Genomic DNA, 19,642 nt, shown 5'->3' on the forward strand with positions numbered 1-19,642 from the left:
GGGGGACCCGGGGTCTCCCCGGTGCCGGTCCCGTTACCGCGGGTGCCGGGCCCGACGGCCGCAGAGCCGCCGCCCCCCGCCGGGGCCGCCCCCGGGGCCGCTCAGACGGGCGGCGGGGCCCAGCCCAGGCCGGTGGCGGCGCGGCCCCGGCGCTGCAGCTCCGCCGTCTCCTGCATCTCCTTGGCGCTGGCCGCCGGGGTCTGCACCTCGAAGGTGAGCTCGAAGCGGCTGTAGTCCACGCGGAAGGCGCCCTTCTCCAGCCACATGCAGGGCTCGAAGCGGTACCCCCACAGGATCTCGTCCTCGGTGTACGAGGTGCGGGCCTGGCACGTCATCCCTGCGGGGCACGGCCCAGGGGAGGCTCGGACGCGCCACTCGGAGCCCCCTCACGGCCCGCGGCCCCCGCAGCACCGGGACCCCCGGGGCCATCCCAGGGCCGCGACGCCACAGGATTCACGGTCCTGTGCCCGTGCCCGCAGCGATGCGCTTGCGGTGAAGCCCGGAGCGTGAAGGCGGGGCCCGGGCTCTCCAGGAGTGCTCGGAGATGGGCCCCGCACCACGCCGCCTGCAGGACCCCCGGTCCCCACCCCTTGCACCCGGTTCCCCCGGCCTGCGCCTGCGGCTGCGGCACCGGGCAAACAGCGCGGCCAGGCCGGCTTCCCAACAGCAGCCACTTTGTGCGGGGCTAGACAGAGCCACCCCAACCCCTGTCACTCACCCGTGGCCTCCACAATGCCCTCGAGGATGATGATGATCTCAAACTGCTCCCTCCTCAGCGACTCCGCCGACATGTCCCAGAAGGGGCTGCGCTGGTTGATGACATGGCAGATGATCTGGGGCTCCACCAGGAACAACCTGTCCTCCCCTGTGTCGTAGCCCAGGTTCAGCTCCGACTGCTCCAAGGGGATGAACTCCCCTTCTTTGGTCTGTCTGGATTTAATCAGTTTGGCTCTTATTTTTGCATCCACCATGTGGCTCTCCCGGAGGTCCCCGATGCGGAACATCAGGCAGAGCTTCTCGTCTCGGTGGGAGATGACGCAGTTTTTGCTGAAGATTAAGGTCTGGGCACGCTTCTTGGGCCTGGAGATCTTGACAAACATGCAGCCCACCATAAGGGCATCAATCATGGACCCAATGATGGACTGTGCCATGAGCAGGATGACGCCTTCGGCGCAGTTGGCAGTCACGATCCTGGAGCCGTAGCCAATGGTCCTCTGACTTTCCACAGAGAAGAGTAAGGCAGATATGAAATTGTCCACGTTCTCGACGCACGCCTTCCACTCTGGATCGCCAATGTGGTCGATGTCACCCCTTATCCATGCGTCGAAGAAATAGATGGTGCCAAAGACAACCCAGGTGACAATATAGCACATCATGAAAACGAAGAGGAACCAGCGGTACTTGAGGTCCACGATAGTGGTGAAAATATCTGAGAGGAACCTCTTCTTCTCCTGGATGTTGCCCAGGTTCACCTGGCACTTGCCTACTTTGGTGACGTAGCGCTGCCTCTGCTGCTTGCTTGCCAAGCTGAGCGGCCGCTCGTCCTCCATGAGCTTGCAGCGCCGGGTCTGCAGCTTCTCCGTAGAGGGGATGGAGACGATGCTCCGGGTGGGTGTTTTGCTCTGCACGGGGCTGGGGATGGTGGGCACGCTGCGCGTGTGCCGCGGGTACCAGCGGGAGGAGACGTCCCGTGGCATGGGCAGTGGGTCATGGCGTGACGTGCGGCGGTGCTTGGGCAGGTCGCCGGTGCTGATGGAGGTGCTGGGCCAGCGCCTGGTGGGCACAATGTCCTCTGAGTGTGCTCGTCTCTGAAGCAGAGCCAGCTCACCGGGGATGACAGTGCTGTAGGGTGGGTGGAGATCGTTTGGGACTAGGGCTCTTTTCTCAGCAGCGCTGGTGGCCTTTTGCTGTTGGCTGTCGTCTGCCAGGAACACAGGGGTGGCTGGGCCTTCGGGCTGCAAGGGGAAAGGGGCCGGTCCATGTTAAATCTCCCTCTTCATCCTCTATGCACCAGGCACTGAGCATCACTGAGCCTCACGTGCCTGGGAAGCTCCACACCGCACGCAGGACAGCGGGGACCTGCACGGAGCCCCGCGGGTGGCGTTGTCGGGGCGCAGCCCTACCTTCTGGGGAAAGGTGCCGTAGCGGCTGGAGTCGGTGGGTGGCCGCGGCAGGTAGGCCAGCATGTGCCTGGCGGTGGGCGCCTGCGCGGGTGGGATGGAGTTCCTCCGGCCCCGGGACACCTCACGGAGCAGCCAGCTGCCACCCACGCCGTTGTGAGTGCAGAGGCCGCCCTCCCACTGTGGCTCCGTGCTGCTGGCGGCGGTGGTCAGCACGGCGGCCATGGCACAGGGCGCTGTGGGAACAGAAGGGTAGCGTCAGGTGGGGTGCAGGATGCACGGGCAGCAGGCTGGGCAGGGATGGCAAAGTCGGGGGTAAACACTGGTGGGTCCTGCCAGCAGTCTCTCGGGGCTGTAGCAGGTGAAGGATGTTCACGTGGTCACCACGAGGGGACAGCCCCAAGCCCCATGCAGGGCTGGTGTTGTGGCACAAATCCTGCAGCTGAGGCCCTGGGGCTCCTGGCAGCGAGGCTGCTTTGGTGCTGGGGTCAGGGCTGTCGCTAATGACAGCTCCTTGCTTGCCTGAGGTGGTTTTGAAACAGAGTTCCATTCATGGGAAACAAACCCAAATCCCTCACTCCCTCACTCACGTTAGTGACGTCTAGAGAGCCCCAGCACATTGTCTAGGGCTCACCTCCCACTTGCTCAGAGAGTTGACATTTATTTTTATGTAGTTTCTCATAGAAAGTCAAATTGGGTGTGACCCAAAGTGCTACTTAGAAATGCAAACAGCATCCTGGAGGAGACCGGAGCAACAGAATGTCCCAGCAAGGTGGGCAAGCCCCCATCGTGGTGGCTGCGGGGCACCTCGTCCCACCACCACGGGTCTGTGGGAGCTGGAAGCATCCATGGGAGCAGCAGCTCAGCAAGAGCTGCTCCCCCTGCTCATCTGCAGCTGCCACCACAAGGGGAGGCAAGGTATTAGCCCTGCATGGGGCCGTGGACCTGAGATGCAAAGGCGGGAGGGATGCAGAGGGGTGCGCCAGGGCTGGGAGGGGAGGCTGCAGCCGGTGGGCCTGGAGCGAGAGCCCTGTCTGCAAAGAGCTCCAGGAAACTCCCAGAGGAAGCAGCCTATTAATCCCGGTCCTGCCTGGACCGTAATCCTGTTAGCCACATTTCCGCCGCGGCTTCGGCACGGTCTTGCTGCCACTGAGCTGCAGGTACCTGGCTGTAGTGGGGATGCCCCTCTCCGTGCAGCTGTCCCACGGCCGGCAGCGTGGCACAGCTGATGCGTGCTTGCACCGCGGTGCCTTACGCTCAGGGCACCTGCTGTGGCTGGAAGAGCACCCAGCACACCCTGAGGGCAGCTGCCGGGGGCCCAGGCCCTGGGAGCCACCATCTCCTGATGGGGCCCCCGCCCAGGTGATGGAGCTGAGCTGGACTGGGGGAGGCACCAGACGGCTAAGCCAATTACCTGCCCTAATTGCATTGCACCACCCGGGGATGGACGTGGCTTCTTCCTGTGAGGCCACTTGAGCAGCCCCAGCAGCTGCGTGAAACGGGCGCCTTGCTGGCGGTTACCTACAGCGTGTTTCCAGGCCCTGGAAAGTTGCTGCGAGGCCATTCAGCGACAAAACTCGGGATCGGGAAGGAGCTGGGTACAGGAGCAGGGAGGTGGTGCAGGGGTACCTGACCGATGGAGCCCCCTCCCCGTCAGCAGGCTGCAGCCTCGCGGTGCTCACAGCAGAATCTGCCCCAGCTCAGCTCCAGGTGCTTTTCCCCCCAGGGGAAAGGCCAGGGGCCCTGCTGCCTCATCCAGCGTCCTCTGCCTCAGCCTCTTGGTCCTCGCGTGGGCAATCTGGTCGTCTGTCAAGCAGGACTGAGGCTCAGACGCTTGGGTCTTACAGCAGCTGCGTAGAGAAGTTGCAAACAAACAAATTCTGCGATGGAGCGATCCTGCTGCAGGCTGTACACACACTCCGGGCTGTCCCAAGCCTCTGTGCGTGAGCTTTGTGCAGAAACCCCATCCCGGCTGTCCTTGCCGAGCAGCCACGTGTGGTGGGCGAGCTGCACAGCACACGGCTTCACCGCTCCCCACCCGTGTCCGCTGAGCTTTCCTGAACTGCCTGCTGCTTAACAGCACTGCATTTTGTGATTCAGTGAATCCTGGCTGTAGGGGAGCTAGAAGCCCTATGAGCAGAGGAATATTTACAACAAAAATGGATAAAGAGGAGGGAAAGTGAAAAACAATTGTGATTCAGCATACATCCCCACTGGGCTGGGCTGCAACAATTGGTCTAACAAGCTTTGAGGTGAGTGCTTTATCTCAGGAATAATCATCTGTCTTAATTATTTTCTTCCTTGGGGCAGCAGTGGCCAGCTGAGAGCTGACATCTGGCCTCTGTGTGCCCTTGGTGTGGGGCTGGGATCAGTTCCTCTGCTCTTCTGCCTTCCTCTGCAGCAGGAAAAGCAGGAGCTGCAGAAGCCTACATGTTTGAAGAGCACAGCTCCCACGGGCATAGTGGCAGCAGATCTGTAGCAAGACACTTTATGAAGTCAGGAAATTCTGGAAATATTAAATTCCTTTATTTTAAGATGTTTTCCCTTGATATGCTACAGCAAATGCTCCTGCCAATTTATTATGTTTAGAGATTTTTTCCCAAACCAAATGTAATTCCTGTAACAGACACCACATGAGACTCTCGGGCATGAATTTTGCGTGCCCAGAGATGTGGCTCAGCACTGGAGCAAGAGCCGATGCTGCACAGGTAGGGATGGACACGCATGCAGCTCTCAAATACAAAAGGCTGGGAAGGAGAGGGGTTAATGCAGCATTGCTCTGTGCCTATTGTCCCTTAGCCCTCCTGCCTTATCACCTTGGCCATCTCGGCCCTATTTCCTGGAGGGAAGTGCTGCAGGAGGTCCTGTTCCTGGAAATCCTGGCAGCGAGGCGGGATTGCTCTGACCCATGGGGCCAGGAGCCCTGGGCTGCCAGGGGACCCTGCCTGAGCGCTGGGTTCTGCGCATCCTTTGAGCATCACCTGCTCTGAGAAGCGCTCACTGACAAAGTCCTCAGGTGCAGTGCTCTGGCTCTGCTGTGTCTCTGCCCTGCCACCTCCTGCCACCGTCCCATGGCTGCTGCCCCAGCCCACACACCACAGATGCATGCCCCGCTTGCAAACGCTTGGTGATGCCCAGGACAAACCAAAACAGAGGGGATGGCCTTGCAGACACCCTCAGCATCACACTCCCACCCCATCCCTTCCCCTCTCCTCCTTGGGACAGTGGCTGTGAGCCCCCTGCTCATGCAGACCTGCGTGGAAGCAGCGCCTGCAGCCCCCGGTGCACCTACCGCATCTCCAGGCACAGCGCCCGCTGGGCAGGAGCAGGCATGGCCGGCAGTCCTCAGCCTCTGCCCACACCTACAGCTGCTCTTGGGCCACCCCAGTGCTGTCCCGTCTGCCCTCAGGCATCTTCCAACCGGTTCTGGAGGAAAATCCTCTCCTGGCTGTGCAGCAGAGCTTACGGGAGGGAAGGGGAGCTTGGCAGCGCCCTCCAATCCTGCTCCACGAGAAGAAGGTCACCCATTAATCTCCCTCAATGACAGGCAGAAATACCTCAAGTTGATTTAATCGGAAGGGCTCGGGCAAGAAGCAGATGCACTGTGGGGGTCGGCGGGCTGGCCCGCGCAGCGGAGACACGGCCTTCCCTTTCCCCCTGCCGCAGCCTCCCAGCACGGAGCAGGGCTGGGTTTCAGGCCAGGAGCACCAGCGGCCGCTCGTGACCTCTGCTCTCCCGTCCATCTGCCTGTGATGGGCGAGGTCCAGGGGCGGGAAGGTCCGAAACCTTGGGCTGCAGGCAGGGAGAAGCCACGGTCCCTTCCCTTGCGAGGTGCTGGGGAGGCTCACCCCACGCCCGGGGGATGGAGCTCTCAGCGTGGCCCCACACAGCCCTTCCAGGCACCCGGGGCCCGTGGGCACGCCGGGCCCCGCGGCTCCGTGCAGAAGCCGGGGCTGGAGTTTGCCTCGCAAGCAGGGGCTGCAGGCAGACGGATCCCAGCGCCTCCTGACCACCTGAGAACTGCAGGGCAGGGATAACGCGCCTGGAGGGCTCACTCCTCACAGAGGATGCCACTGTGGTGTATTTAAAGTTGGTTCCCTACAGCAGGATGGTTAAAAATAGCAAAGGTAGCACAGAGGTTATAAATAACTGCTCAGCCCCAGCCTCACACGTCTCAGCGTTACCAATATAGCACAGTTAAGACTCCACAACTTGCACTGGGAGTTAACTGTGACTGCAGGCCTCAGCTCACCCCACCTCCCACAGGCAACAGCTCCTGCCCAGGGAGGCAGCGAGGGATGGCCGGGCCGAGCGGGCAGGGACGAAGGGGGCAGAGCACGTCCCCTGTCCCTGTCCCCTGTGTGACTGGCGGTGGTGGCCTGTGCAGCAGGGCTGCCGGGGCAAATGCCGGCCACAAACATTGCCTGGAGGCAGCTTGCAACTGGCAGGACCGCGGGGATGTGTCCAGAGCCAGTGCCTGCAGGCGGGTCCTGGCTTACAGCGGGGTTTGGGACACCCAAGTTTCCCGCGCACTTTAGCAACGGTCAGGAAGGAGGGCGAGGTGCAGGATGTGGTACGGCAGGAGGCTGCAGCAGAGCAGCCCTCAGTCAGCACCAAGCACCGCAAAGCAGGATGTGTACCCAAGAGATGAAGCTACCCGTCCCTAGAGCAAACAGGTTCTGGTGACCCTGCACTTTTTTTTTTTTAAACCATCTCCCCTCTCTCACTTGGGTTGTGTTCCAGGAAATTGGCAGAGGCTTGGTGCTGGAGACGAGGGGCACGGAGGCACCACCAGCCCCAGCTGTGCTGAGTTCCACAGGCTCTGAGCCCCCTCCTCAGCCAGCCTGAGGCATGGGGAGGGACAGAGGGAGGGAGGGAGGTCCTACGGCCACGGCCTCTGCTGGGGTCACAGGGCCAGAGCACCTTGTGTCCTAGCTGCACGGGCACGGTGCCCAGCACCGGGCTCCTGGCCCCAGCAGCACCAACACCGCTGCTGTGATGAGGAAGGAACAGTAATTTACTAGCCTTGCCCCCTAATATCCTTCTTGGTAACGAAGAGGACAGATGAATGAGAGATTAGTCAACTAATCTCCCAATGAAGATGAATCTAAAAGCTGGACCTCGTATCCCATTTGTGGGGCTGGGCATGCAGGAACAGATGGGAAGCGAGTGTCAACAGAAAATTAGGATTTTCCTTATGAAGTGGTCTCTCCTTTTTACTTTTGCCCTATCTTTTTTACAGCAAGGTCTTTTCTCTCAGTCACGGCAGGTCCTCTTTTTCCAAAGTGACATCTCAGCTCTACTTCTGTGTCCCAGCTCCCCTGGCACTTAAATGCAGATAACCCCAGTGACCCGACAACGCTGCTCTGAGGACAAATGTTTGCAAAGCACTTTCTGAGGATGCGAAGCACCATGGTGAGGGTAAAGTTCAGTCCTGGTGCAGCACAGAGACTTCCAGGACCAACACCTCTGCCTCCCACAGCAGGAGAGCCATCGCGCAGAGCTCGGCTCTGCTGAAGCAGCCTCTGGGCCATGAGGCAAGGTGAAGAAAAACATTTTGCTCTCTGCAGCTTTCCTCATGCTCACATCAAGCAGCAGCATGTTTCCCTTGGTGCTGAGTGCAATGCAGTGCCAAGTGCTCCTGACATCTCCCCTTGCCCACAGCGCTCGGCAGGGCACAAGGGCGGGCGGCTGTGCCACGCTGTCCGTCTGCAAGTGTCTGTGGAAGGAGCAGGCCCGGGAGTGCCCACGGGGCCTGGCTCTGCAGCAAGGAGAAAAACGTTTCTTAGGAGCAGCTGCTTCCAGCTCAGCCTCCGGGGCCTGGGGCACAAGGCTCCCTCCCAGCACCACTGCTGCGAAGAGAAGATGCTCCCTGGAGATCCAAGCTGGGAGGGAGGGGTGCAGAGAAGACCGCTACGTCTAAAAAAGTCTCCTTGACCGTGAGGAGTGGAGTAGGAGCGCAGGCACCTTGCTTTCCTCCATGATGCAGAAGGGAGAATGTCCTGCAGAACAGTGAAGCAGGAGGAGTCAGGACATCACCGTGCTCACCTCACGGTGTGATGCGTGGGTCTCACAGCGCCTGCGTGACGCGGGGCTGCTCAGCCCAGCTCCCCGATCGCTCCCATCAGCGCAGGGTGGCCGCACTCGGGGCAGAGCTGCCTCTTCCCCCAGCAGTTCATAAGGCTTTGTTGCTGCCTGTTTGTAAAGTCACTATTCAAAGAAAACACACTCAAGCCAAACCAATGCCATCATTACCTTGCTCGCTGTGAAAGTGCTTCCCAGTTGGGAGCCTTCCACCTCTGCGCTGAGCAAACAGGCAGCAGCGTCCCCTGCTCCTCCGGCAGAGCTGCGGCCTCCGTGGAAGCCCCAGTCCTCCACTGAGCTCCCGGGCAGCTCTCAAGACCTCCCTGGGTATTTATTTAAGGACAGCATGAGGGTTGATGACTTAAATCTTCCTGAGAAAGCTCTATGCTACAGTTGCCAGGAGGGGAGACGTGCTCTCTTCCAGGCACCCTGTCCCCTGCAGCAGCCGGCAGCTCCTCTCCCCTCCCGGCCAGGGCAGGAGCTGCTGCTTGCCGGGAGCTGCTCTGTGCCAAGACTCTCACTTCAGGGTTCCTGAGGCTCAGAGGATTTGCATGCTTTCACTTAACCCTCCTGTGTATGGACAGCATGGCAAGGCAGGACCACTGCAGCCTGTGAGCCAGGTTTGCCCTGAAGCAATACTGTCTACACGCAGAGATACAAACCACCGTCCCTGGGGACACCTGGGGATGTCCTCTCCGAAGAACCTGCCAGCCCAGAGCATCCACCCCTGGCCTGACACCAGCGGTGCAGGGACAGGACATCAGAACATGCAGGGAGCGGGGCTGCACAAGCACCAAGTGCTGCATGCGCAGCAGTGAGGGGGAAGTGGGGGGAGAGGGAAAGGAGCATGGGGTCGATGCTTGGCTTTCCAGAACAGCTTTGCTCCCTGTTGTACCCAGTTTTTCCTGCCTAGCCAGCAGTGCCTTCTTTTAACGCAACAAAACCAACAAGACACAAAAAATGATTGTGGCCACACCCAGGAATTAGAGGTATAAGCTTGAATTTCCCCCTATGCGACTCCGCTGAACACCAGCAGCAAATAGCAGCACTCTGTCTGTGGCTGTCAATGGACACGGTGCATTCATGGAAATCCACACCATAAATGCACAGCTCCAAAAGTGTTAATACCAAAAGCTTCTGCTCACCTAAGCTTATCTCAGCCTCACCAGTGGAGCCGGCGCACAGCTTACAGACGCAGCGTTAGCATGGCTTGGAGCTGCAACACAAAGGTCCAACTGGGTGCAATGTTTCTCGCGCTCTTCGGGTGGGTCTCGTCCTGTGTCACCACTTTCGTGCCACTCTGGAAGAACCTCAACTTGGACTTAAATGAACTGGAGATCTGGACCATGGGGCTCTGGCAGGTCTGCATAGTCCAGGAGGAGGGAGCGACGGAGTGCAAAGCCCACGACTCCTTCCTCGCTCTGCCGCTGGAGCTGCGTGTGTCCCGAATCCTGATGTGCCTCTCCAATGGGCTGGGGCTTCTCGGGTTCCTCCTCGCCAGTTTGGGCTTGGACTGCTGGAAAACATGTGAAGAAAAACCTGGTCTAAAGAAATGGCTCCTGCTTGCTGGAGGAGCGGCTTTCAGCATGTCAGGGATCATGACCTTAGCGCCGGTCTCCTGGGTCGCTTATAACACGGTCCTTGAGTTTTGGGATGAAACCATTCCCAACATTGTCCCGCGTTGGGAATTTGGGGAGGCAATGTTCCTGGGGTGGTTTGCTGGATTCTTCCTTGCAGCAGGTGGGTTGCTTCTTATCTACACCACCTGCTTAAGCAGGACTGAAACGCCAGACGTGCCTTCAGCAGTCTGCCTGCAGCGTCCAGCGATGGAAGGTCCAGCTGGGATATCACCGTGGAGTCACCGCTCACACCCCAAAACCGCAGACCTGGTAATCTAAGACTTGCAGCACTGTGCCCTGTGCAGCTCCTGGCTGTTCAAATTTCAGACAGTTCTTGCATTTTACAGGATGATTTGCTAATTCCTAAGACAGTGTTGCAGCCTTTTTTCCTTCCCATCTGTGTCTGTCTGCTTCATTTTTTTCTCCTTTTTTTTCAAATGAGCAAAAGCTTTTTCTGCAACACTTGCAAACTAAACCTAGTACTGTAAGCCAAGAAGGCAAACAGAGCAGTAAAGAGCACTTCATGTTCATGGTTACATTTGCAGTATACTCAGTGATTATGCTATTGCTAGCATTCCCTGGAAATCTCCAGTAGTCGGAAATGTAATCATTGTAACACCTATGTCCAGGCTGAAAAGCTGATTCCATGAATGTCCATTTCATTTTGATGTATTCAAAATAAATTATTTCAGTCATCACCAGTATGTTTCTGTGCTCTGAAAATATAACTGCATCGTACACAATGGGTTGGGAAGACTGGGAATGAAGGGTCTGATCTTTAAGGAACAAGGCTGCAGTTTGAATATTTTGTTCATCCAGAAAAAGCTTAGGAAAAAAAAAGGAGAGAAGGAAAACAAAAACACGTGCTGATACAAGAAACTGTGCTCCAAAGGCAGAAAGCCAGTGGCACTACCCTGGTCACTAGCTTGATTTTCTTAACCACTGAGATGATGAAGTTATAAATGTGCCACAGACCTTCATTTAGGGAATTCTATAACAGAATTGTTTACTTGTGCATAAAAAGCAAAAATGAGAGAGAGAGAGAGAGAGCGCGCGCGCGCCGATTTTGTGGGTCTCTTTAAAAATCTCTTCCATGTTTTCTTGACTCAGCTACAAAAATAAAGCTTCCTTTATGCCTCTACGCTACTGGCAATACCATACATAACACTGAATTAACAGCAAGAATCTTGACAGCAGGAAACCCACTGTTACAGTGCTATTTAAAAACTGAGTTTACTGCTGTTTTAATCTGTTTACACTAGAAGCCATGGCTGCACGGTCAAAAATAAAGGAAGCCCCCAACCAAAAGCAGCATTCTGCTGGGAATCAAAGTTCGCTTTTCTTCAAAAGTCCTGTTTTGAAATTTGCACTTTGCTCTAAGAGTAAAAGAAGTAGCATATGGGGAGAGAGAAAGAAAACAGACTATTCCTAGACGTTTTTCACACTACCTGGACTTAGGTCAAGGCAGAAAATTACAGCCAGGCCAAAGAAGGCATTTCAAGAAGTCTGAGCTTCCTGACCAGCGCAGCTGTCCTGGACGTACCCCTGCCACAGCTGGTGCCCACTGTGTGCACGAGGAGGAGCCCCCCCCTAATCCCCCCAGGGATGTGGGATGTGCTTCCAGCTCCCAGATCTTCACCTATCTCTCTACACCGTTTGTGCTGATGGGCTTTAGATTCAGCTTTAAATACATTGTCAAATCCTGGAAATTATGCTGAAGAACAACAACATAAAAACACCCCACAATTTGCAAAGAACATCCAAGGGCTTTTGAAGTACTTTCCCTTTGGACTAGTTCTGTGGTCTTCAATTTTCCATTATTTGTGCGAAAAGCCAGGCTTGCTGCTATTGATCCGATGTGCTGAGGCATCCCTTCCCACAGCACCACGGCCGCTCCACAGGCTGCGGTCGCATGCAGCTGTGCGGGGAGAGGAGAGCCCCAGCACTTCTGTTCATGCCACGTCCTCCGTAATGAAGATCAAGCACGGCCCAACAGAGGGGCCAGAAGGGTAGCATTCTTGGCTGAGAAACGTGCTTTTCAAAGAGTTACACAAACTGTTAGCTGCCCTCTAAAGGTCTGACAAACCCACAAAGTAAAGAAACTCTATTTTGGCTATAACTCGTCACCCACACCCTTGGGAAATGAAAACATGGGGGAGGGAGAAAGATGACGACAAGACACTGAGCAAAGGTTTCTTCTAGCTTCAGGACACTCCTCCCTGCAAGCACGATCCAAACTATCAGAACTTAATGGGCACCGAACTGCACTCTTGAGAAGTCATCAGCACTTTTTTGAAGCAGGTTATCCAGATATCCATTGGGATATTTTTTAATTTTTGTAGCAACATGACAGAATAAAATCTGTCTCCTGAGTGTATGAATAGCTGGAATCTCCTAATTCAAGATTTCTCTCCCAGACCACATCCTGGTTGCCTGGAAGTCAGAACGCCTTGGAATGACACAACAGCAGTACAAAAGTTATCTTGAAATTATGAGTCACTTACTCTTCGTGCAGAGTGAACGCAGTTATTGAGTATGTGGTGTCAAGACCCCAGGCGCTCTGTTTAGAATGCTGAATGCTTTTCACGTTACAGTCGAACCCCAGAACATGAGTATACTAAGAAATAAAGTGAAGGCCTCATTGTTCCACAGTCATCTCCATCTCAACAATGTGGAACACAAGGCTGAAAAAGCAGCAGCTCTTCCTCTACGACAGCTCATTGATTTTAACAGCCTTGGCACACTTTTTGCACATGGATAGCTGAAGTTTCTATAGATAAGTGTTTTCATTTTATTCTAAAATAACTGGGAGAAGACAATATAAACCAAATCCCAGCCATGTTATTCCTAAATAACACGGAAACACAAACTGACAGAGCAGTGGGACCTTGGTGACAATTTCATTCAAATATAGCTCTGCTAATTACAACACATTTTGTAATAGGAAGAAGTCCTACAAAAAATCTGTCTTTAATTTGTCAGAAAAAAAACACCCCAGGGCATTTCTCTCTCCTCTTCCTAAACGGCTGAAAAGAATCTGCATTTTTTTCAGAGCAATAACAGCAGAAACAGGTAAGGACTCCATTATAATGTAGAATCATGATATCAGCTCAATATGCAATTAAATGTTTAAATTCCCCAATTAATAAAGAAAATACTCAGATTTTGGCTGCAGGAAAACACTGATTTTTTCCTCTTCTCTATTAATTCAGTATGAATGAATTATTACTGCTGCTTGCTTCGGAATGGCAGATTCCCTCTTGCACAAAAAAACACAAGTTAATGCAGGATGGCTTGCAATGGAAAAGGACTCAAAACAGATTTTCAGCTCTGAAAAATGAGACTTTAAGAGAAACCACTAGGCACTGATAACAAACATAGGCATTTTCCCAGCACCATTTTGCAGGCAAATAAAATAAAGGAGGGGAGACGCAACTCCCTGGAGCTTCATTAACTCCCACGCGTTTTTTGAGAAAGCCCTGCTCTCCCAGCTGCCAGCCACACCCCCCGGCACCACGTCCTGCTTGGGAGGGACCCCAGCTTGTGCCCCTGCACACCTGCCCCATGCCTCTGGATGTGCCCCACAGACAGGCTGTTATCTCCAGACACAGCAGGGATCCAAGACGCATGTCCTTCAGCCCATTTACAGCATCGCAGAATGTGAACCCTTGGTTACACCTCTATTTCTGCTTGAGATTAAGTGAACAGCTAGACAGAAAACGAGATAGCAAAGTAACTCAAAGTGCAGCTCAGCATGTCCCACCCTTATTTAACTAAAGGAGGCTTAAGACAGGCACCAGCACACAGGATGCTCACTTGGTTGAATTACAACTTGTGTTCACATTACAGCGTGTGTTAGCTAACAAAACCATCAGCCACAAAGCAGACAAGTCACAAACATGCTGTAAACCATATTTAACCTCGGGGTATAACACGACCTGTCTACTCTACAAGTTACAAAGATGTTAAGCCACTGTTGCAGACTTTAATGAAATTCCTATCTTAAGAGACAGCTCTCTTGGATGTTGGTCAGTGATGAGCTGAAGCTGTCAAGTCTGAGGATCAAATGTAACTCTGTGGTCATAGTCTAAGTAAACTCATCTATTTTTCTGTTGAAATGTATGGAAGTCCCCCAGTGCTGTCCTGGCGGCAGAAGTCTGAGCTACCAAGCAGTCTGCTGCCTTCACAGGAGACCTAAGCTGAGATACAGCAAGTACTCACACCATTCTCGCACCTCTGGAGCTTCATTAGCCTACACACATTTCCACATTACTTTGCCAATGGATTTCTTTTTTCTTCTGCTTCCCTTTCTTCCTACTGAAGCCAAGAGGAACCATAAGGCATAACAACAGAAGAAAAAACACTGAAAAAAAAAACCCACGCAGAGAAAGCTTTTTCATTCTAACATAGAACAAATGCTTTTATTGCACTTTTAGAAAACCTGCATAGTCCTAACAAACAGGCTTACCCTCTCCTCTTACTTAGAGCATCTGGTTTAAACAATTGCCAGAGTCCAAACACAATTACAGGCTGCTCATGAAAGGAAATCCAAATGGGCTTGCTTTTTTTTTTTTTAAGGAAAGTTAATTAAAAAATTTAAAAAAATAAAAAGAGCTGATTCTAACCTTTACAGTTATCATCACTAATCCAGCACTGAAAATCCACCAGTGGTGAGAAGGAAGTTCACTTTCCAATCCAAGAGGGGAATACGCTTCAGGGGTTTTATGTCCTTTAACCAGTCAGCTATCACTGTAGCACAAGCGTGGTGGAGGCAATCTTTACAGTTCTGTCCTTTCTCTTGTCACTGACGTTATTTGCTTTCGACTTTCTCAGAGGAAGAATCCTGCATATTTTCTTTTGCCAGTTAAAATACAAAAGGCAAATGCCTGTTTGACTTAACTAAAATATGCAGTTGCATGCACGACTGACCACATGATAGAGAGTGAGTGCCATTGTTCCTCTCAGCTTCCTAATCACACAATTCAGACTTCTGCTAGCAGAAGCTTGGCAAGATCTGAATATATAATGTCTTGCAGCTAATAATTTAGGAAGATGTAAATGTGTCTGACAGATTGAGAGCTAATAGTTTTGCTCACTAGATGAGCCAATCTCTTCCTCTGCTATTGTCACAATCCCAGTGATATGTGCCTGCTGGACAGTGTAGAAAGTTGCCAAAACAAAAAAAAAGCTCCCCATTTGGTCTTGCGAATATAAAGCAGATGGAATTGTCAGGTACCTGTTGGATCATATTAGTAACAGTGGTTCACGTCCTTTGCATTCTTACTTAACATATTATCTCAAAAGTGCAATACTGCTTTTTATTCTTTCATATTTACAAAAAACACAGGTCTGAATATGAATCACCTATTCTCTTCCCTCTCCCTTTTAAATACTGCCTGATAGGAGGACGCTGTGAAGGTGGTTTATAGTACGCCATATCAGGGTGGAAAGTCTGCCATCTATTTTACAGTCACAGTTGAGGCGCCGTGAATGGACTCCATCACAGCTGCAAAGCGGCTGCAGAGGTCGTACGGGGAGTTGGGCCGGATCTTCGGGGGCTCTTTCAGCACAATGACCTCCGCAGAGCAGTCGAGCAGCCTGGGAAGCAATTCGCCCAGCTTCATCTGCAGGTTTGCTGTCAAGGGGGAAGAGGATGAACTAGTCAATGGGACTGAAACAGTAAAAGACCAGACAGCAGAGGGTTTGAGGGCTCCAAGCTAAGAAACTATGATGCCTTTCTGAGGACGATCATCCAAACCTGAGAAATGCCCACACCTTGCGCACAGGGATGAGCAGCATCTGCTGACGCACTAGAGTCATTGCATCAGATGCTAGCCTGGATCTCACTCAGCACTTAAGTCCTGTCTCTTTGTATGGAGTCTACGCTGGGCTCCATAAAGAGGAAAGCTCCACTGACACCTGGCTGTCTTGGGGCAGAACCAGATGCTACCAGGGTATCAGGTTTTCTCAGTTCAAGATGCTGTACTTGCTGATAAGTCAGAAATAACTACATGTTTCAAGGCGACTCTCAAACATTGGCTTTATACTGGAATGAACCAGAGCATTTTACAGCCTTTACCATCTCAGAGCTTCACAGGACAACCCACAGAAAATACATTTTTCAGTTCACGGTAAATGACTGACCACACGAACACCAGCATCAGCCTGCGTATTAAAGGACAGGCTCTTTCAGATGATGAAAACCATCAGGACAGTGGTGACATTTGAACTACCTCACATGATCCAGGCAGGAGGTGCAAGCAGCCTACTTTTGTTTCTTCGCAACCTTTTGTTTAAGTAAAAGCTGTTACGACAAGCCCAAGAATGGGAAACTTGCCTATTATCACACATTGATATAAATTTATTCTTTACAACAGTATTTTGAGAATAAATCTGCATGTCTTTGCCTTATTTTCCTATGGCAAATTTACCCTTTCCTAATGATAGAAAAAACTTGCAGTGACTCCCCAAACCTTCATATATAGATAAAGGGGGTTGAAACCAACATCCCTTAAGAAAAATAATATGGGGGGAGCCACAGAAGCCTAACTTCAGACTGCAGAAGAAAACACAGTACAAGGACAGCCATCCAGGACCAAAATTCAGCTACAACACAACAATCCTCTTTTCGTAGTGAAAAGTTCCTCTGTATTTGCTCCCCATACAGCCTGGGCAATTAAGCCTGAAGCATTCACATGCTATCTGTAGAAAACCCTCAATTCAGTAAGAGGAAACAAAACCAAAACCCATCTAGACAATGCTAAATCATTATTTTCAGATTAGTTTTTCACACTTAAATGAACAGGAATCCTTTTTCTGCAGCTTTAGTGAAAAAATAAAGATTAAATTCTTCTATAGCATAATTCAATTGATGATACAGATACATTTATCCTCTCACAACCTCCATCAGAAATACCCAAACTTGCTACTATGCTAATGCTGTTTTAAATGGCCCTTCAATTCCTTTCTAATTAAGACCTAGACACTGCCCTGACCACAAACAGTGTGAAAAAGGTAATGCGGGCAGTCATTCCCTACCATCCATGTCTTCTTGTCCCAAATAGGAGCACCAGCGGTTTCTCATGACCTCAATGGCATCCAGATCTTCTTGGCAGATGTCACAGGTGCTCATGAGGTGCATGCAAGGGATGATCAGCTCATTCAGGATACTAATGCCCTCTGCCACACGAGCTTCTTCACAACTTACAAACAGAGATGCTGCCACCTCATTCAACTTCTAGGAGAGGAGGGAGAATCAGAAGACGACTTTTAAAAAGCAAGCATAGACTTAAGATAATCAACATGCTGTTAGGAAAGGCACACAGCTCAGTTCCTTTCACTGGACAGCTGTGCAGAAACATAAAGACTAACAGAACCAGGTGTTAGGTTCTGATGGAACAGCAACCTTTAATCAAAGGAATCACACTACAGAAAACAAAAAATGTGTGTGTTTATATACATATATGCAATTTGTTATATATGCATATAGCATAAATATAGCTTATTTACAATTCTGATTTTAATATTTACCTTTAACAAGATTCCTCAAAAATCACATCAAACCTTCTTTCATTGAATTATTCTAGATTTCCATGCTACTGATGGTACTCAATAAAGGGCAGAAGCCACGGTAACAGGTGTAAGACAGAGTCACACTGGTCTTGGAAACCACAGAGCACAAACTAACAACAGATCTAATTTTTATACTGCTTTTTTCTTCCCACTGAAAAGGGCATCACCTTTTGTTCAGAGAAAGGAAGCCATCGGCATCAGAAATAAATAGTGTGGGGGAAGGAAGCTAATGGACAAAACCCAATACAACTACTGCTTTTTTGAAAAGCACTGACTTAAAACCCAATAGTAAGTTCAGCAGTACTGGAACATTCCCTGGAAAAAGCAGCATGTTAATGAGATGTGCTCCTAGAAGGGGATATGGTCCAATCTGATTCTTTGGGCAACGTGTACTGAGCAGTAAGTGAACTGCATCACAGAACAAAAAGAGCTGATGTTAACCAGGCTGCTTGTACCATTCCACAACCCTCCCCAAATGAGTTGAGCGCACTTCATTACGCACCAAGAGACACTTTCTTCTGTACAAGGCAATCAGCGATTCATTCACTCCTCTATTGGTTCCTTTCATCAGCAGAGTGGTGTTACTTTGGTAGGCATAGACCAGGTAGGTCAGGGACTCCTGGTACCTAGGAGAAGAGTGTCAGCTGTCCAGCCCGCAACGTCTGTCGCTGTCACAAGCTACAGTGTGGTCAATCACGTCAACTTGGGAAATATTTTCCATTTAGCCTCAACAGTAACTAACATCAGACCCAACAGAAACACTAAAATTTCCTTGCCAAAGCATAAACAAACAGATGCTCTATGCCAAATTAAGTAATGTTCCCTTTTGCCTTGTGTGCCAAATGAGTACCTTATGAATAGCCCTTTAAAGTTTGCATATAAGTTGGCGAGACCACGAATGCCAACATCTTCTGCACTGCTTCAGGAACTTTGCACTTCGGGAGAACACTCAAAGAAATGCAAAGGATAGTATTTTCAGGTCATTTATGTATTTCTACCTTATAAAAACCCCTCTGAGAAAACAGAACAACTGCTGGATCAAACTTCTTGAAGAGCTGATAGAGAGATGTAGTTTCAGAGAATCTCTAACATACTCTTGCCCGGCCTCTTGTTCGTTTGCCCACCTGAACTTGGCAGCTCATCACTGCCAGCCACCTCAGAAATCTGTTTCCATCCATGAGTAATTCTAGAAGCTATTAATTTTTTTTCCTGGATTGGAAAAAATTGCTTTTCAAAATACAAACCTTTCATAAAACAGCAGTCTTTCTCCATACTGTGATAATTATGCAACTAAAACATTAGGGAGAAAAAGAAGGCCCTTTAAAAAATCTTAAGAGTCTGAAGAACTCCAAAATGTGTTTAAACCAAGTATAATGCCAGTTCAACACACTTAAATTTTAGTACAGGAGTCCAAAGGGCAGAAAAAGTGATGGCAATCATTTCTGCAAACACATCTCTGGAAATAAGAACATACAGCTCCACTGAGAGAAAGATTAGAGGACACTAAAGAACCTAGATAATACCTCAGCATCATATTTAAATTGATAACCAAGGTTGGCTCTGCATTCAAGAAAGGGCTACTAGCAAGCCAGAAAAAGTATATTCAAACACACAATTAAAGTAAACTTACTTTCTGTTCTGATACAGCTCCAACCCTGTAAGCAGGTAAACAGATACCTTGCGAAAAAGGCTGTAGTCTTCATGCCATCTCTGTTGAGGAAGAGCAAGAAAGCAGAGTATCAGCTCCACCTGTAACATGCACACCCAAATTTTACACTCCTTCACAACTCAAAAGTATAGCAGATTTTACCCTTCAAAGAGATTAACATTCTCTTAAAAGCCATATATTCAACAAAATGATTTAGTCAACTGCATAAACATTCCTTAAAGCTCAGGAAATTTCCAGTGTATTCATTCTCCCTCATAGCTTCTGAGGATACAAACTTCAGATGAAACCATTCAGGGCTGTTACCTACAGGCATGCCAGCTACTGCTCTATGTGCTTACACTGTTCTGTACCACATCCTCAGTTTCCCACATGCTGCTTTGGACAGCATGAGTTCTGACAGTGTGAAGGATCAAAGGTGGCATTTCAGTCCCTTACCTTATACTCCTCCATATCGACCTCGTCAGGACCAATTTCTCTCAGCTTAGCTCGTGCTACCTTCATAATGCTAATTGACCTGCTCCGTATAAGCAGAGATGAGAAAATCAGAAGAATGGCCCCAGCTGCTTCCAGATGAGAAA

General features: G+C 51.0%; 3 protein-coding genes across 12 annotated transcripts in view; 1 reads left to right on the plus strand and 2 right to left on the minus strand.

Annotated features, from left to right (window-relative positions):
* Window positions 1-101: 101 nt before the first annotated feature.
* LOC121058479 (G protein-activated inward rectifier potassium channel 4-like) lies at window positions 102-2,287 on the minus strand. The gene is made up of 2 exons (XM_040534058.1): window positions 719-2,287; window positions 102-337 (listed from the first exon to the last, which is right to left on the minus strand). Exons 1-2 carry the CDS (start codon window positions 1,695-1,697, stop codon window positions 102-104), a joined length of 1,215 nt encoding a protein of 404 aa, XP_040389992.1. The 5' UTR covers window positions 1,698-2,287.
* LOC121058620 (claudin-22-like) lies at window positions 1,502-10,531 on the plus strand. Of its 2 annotated transcripts, none has more exons than XM_040534437.1 (2): window positions 1,502-1,608; window positions 7,437-10,531. In XM_040534437.1, exon 2 carries the CDS (start codon window positions 9,410-9,412, stop codon window positions 10,100-10,102), a length of 693 nt encoding a protein of 230 aa, XP_040390371.1. In that variant the 5' UTR covers window positions 1,502-1,608; window positions 7,437-9,409; the 3' UTR covers window positions 10,103-10,531. The 2 variants fall into 2 exon arrangements, with proteins under 2 accessions (XP_040390371.1, XP_040390370.1); XM_040534436.1 differs by lacking the exon at window positions 1,502-1,608 and adding an exon at window positions 4,295-4,372 and having other exon boundaries at window positions 7,363-10,531.
* Window positions 10,532-14,228: 3,697 nt separating this feature from the next.
* The window catches only part of USP28 (ubiquitin specific peptidase 28), a 30,490-nt gene continuing 25,076 nt past the window's right edge, over window positions 14,229-19,642 (minus strand). For 8 of the 9 annotated variants that reach the window (XM_040534277.1, XM_040534280.1, XM_040534278.1 and 5 more), the window contains 5 exons: window positions 19,500-19,578; window positions 19,026-19,105; window positions 17,898-18,021; window positions 16,862-17,060; window positions 14,229-15,458 (listed from right to left, as the gene is read on the minus strand). In XM_040534277.1, the coding sequence (XP_040390211.1) occupies window positions 15,283-15,458; window positions 16,862-17,060; window positions 17,898-18,021; window positions 19,026-19,105; window positions 19,500-19,578 (658 nt within the window). In that variant the 3' untranslated portion in view covers window positions 14,229-15,282. Of the gene's footprint in view, window positions 15,459-16,861; window positions 17,061-17,897; window positions 18,074-19,025; window positions 19,106-19,499; window positions 19,579-19,642 lie in introns of those variants that run through there. The other variant, XM_040534281.1, reaches the window with a different exon arrangement.

The sequence above is a fragment of the Cygnus olor genome, chromosome 22 (assembly GCF_009769625.2).
Source record: "Cygnus olor isolate bCygOlo1 chromosome 22, bCygOlo1.pri.v2, whole genome shotgun sequence".
Classification (NCBI taxonomy): domain Eukaryota; kingdom Metazoa; phylum Chordata; class Aves; order Anseriformes; family Anatidae; genus Cygnus; species Cygnus olor.

What these genes read in the sequence shown, in the direction of transcription:
- LOC121058479 (XM_040534058.1), bottom strand. Translation starts at nt 1,697, where the DNA reads ATGCCACGGGACGTCTCCTCCCGCTGGTACCCGCGGCACACGCGCAGC. An exon ending in GGGCATTGTGGAGGCCACGG is followed by an intron (nt 338 to 718) that starts GTGAGTGACAGG and finishes CGTGCCCCGCAG; the next exon opens with GGATGACGTGCCAGGCCCGC.
- LOC121058620 (XM_040534437.1), top strand. Translation starts at nt 9,410, where the DNA reads ATGGCTTGGAGCTGCAACACAAAGGTCCAACTGGGTGCAATGTTTCTC.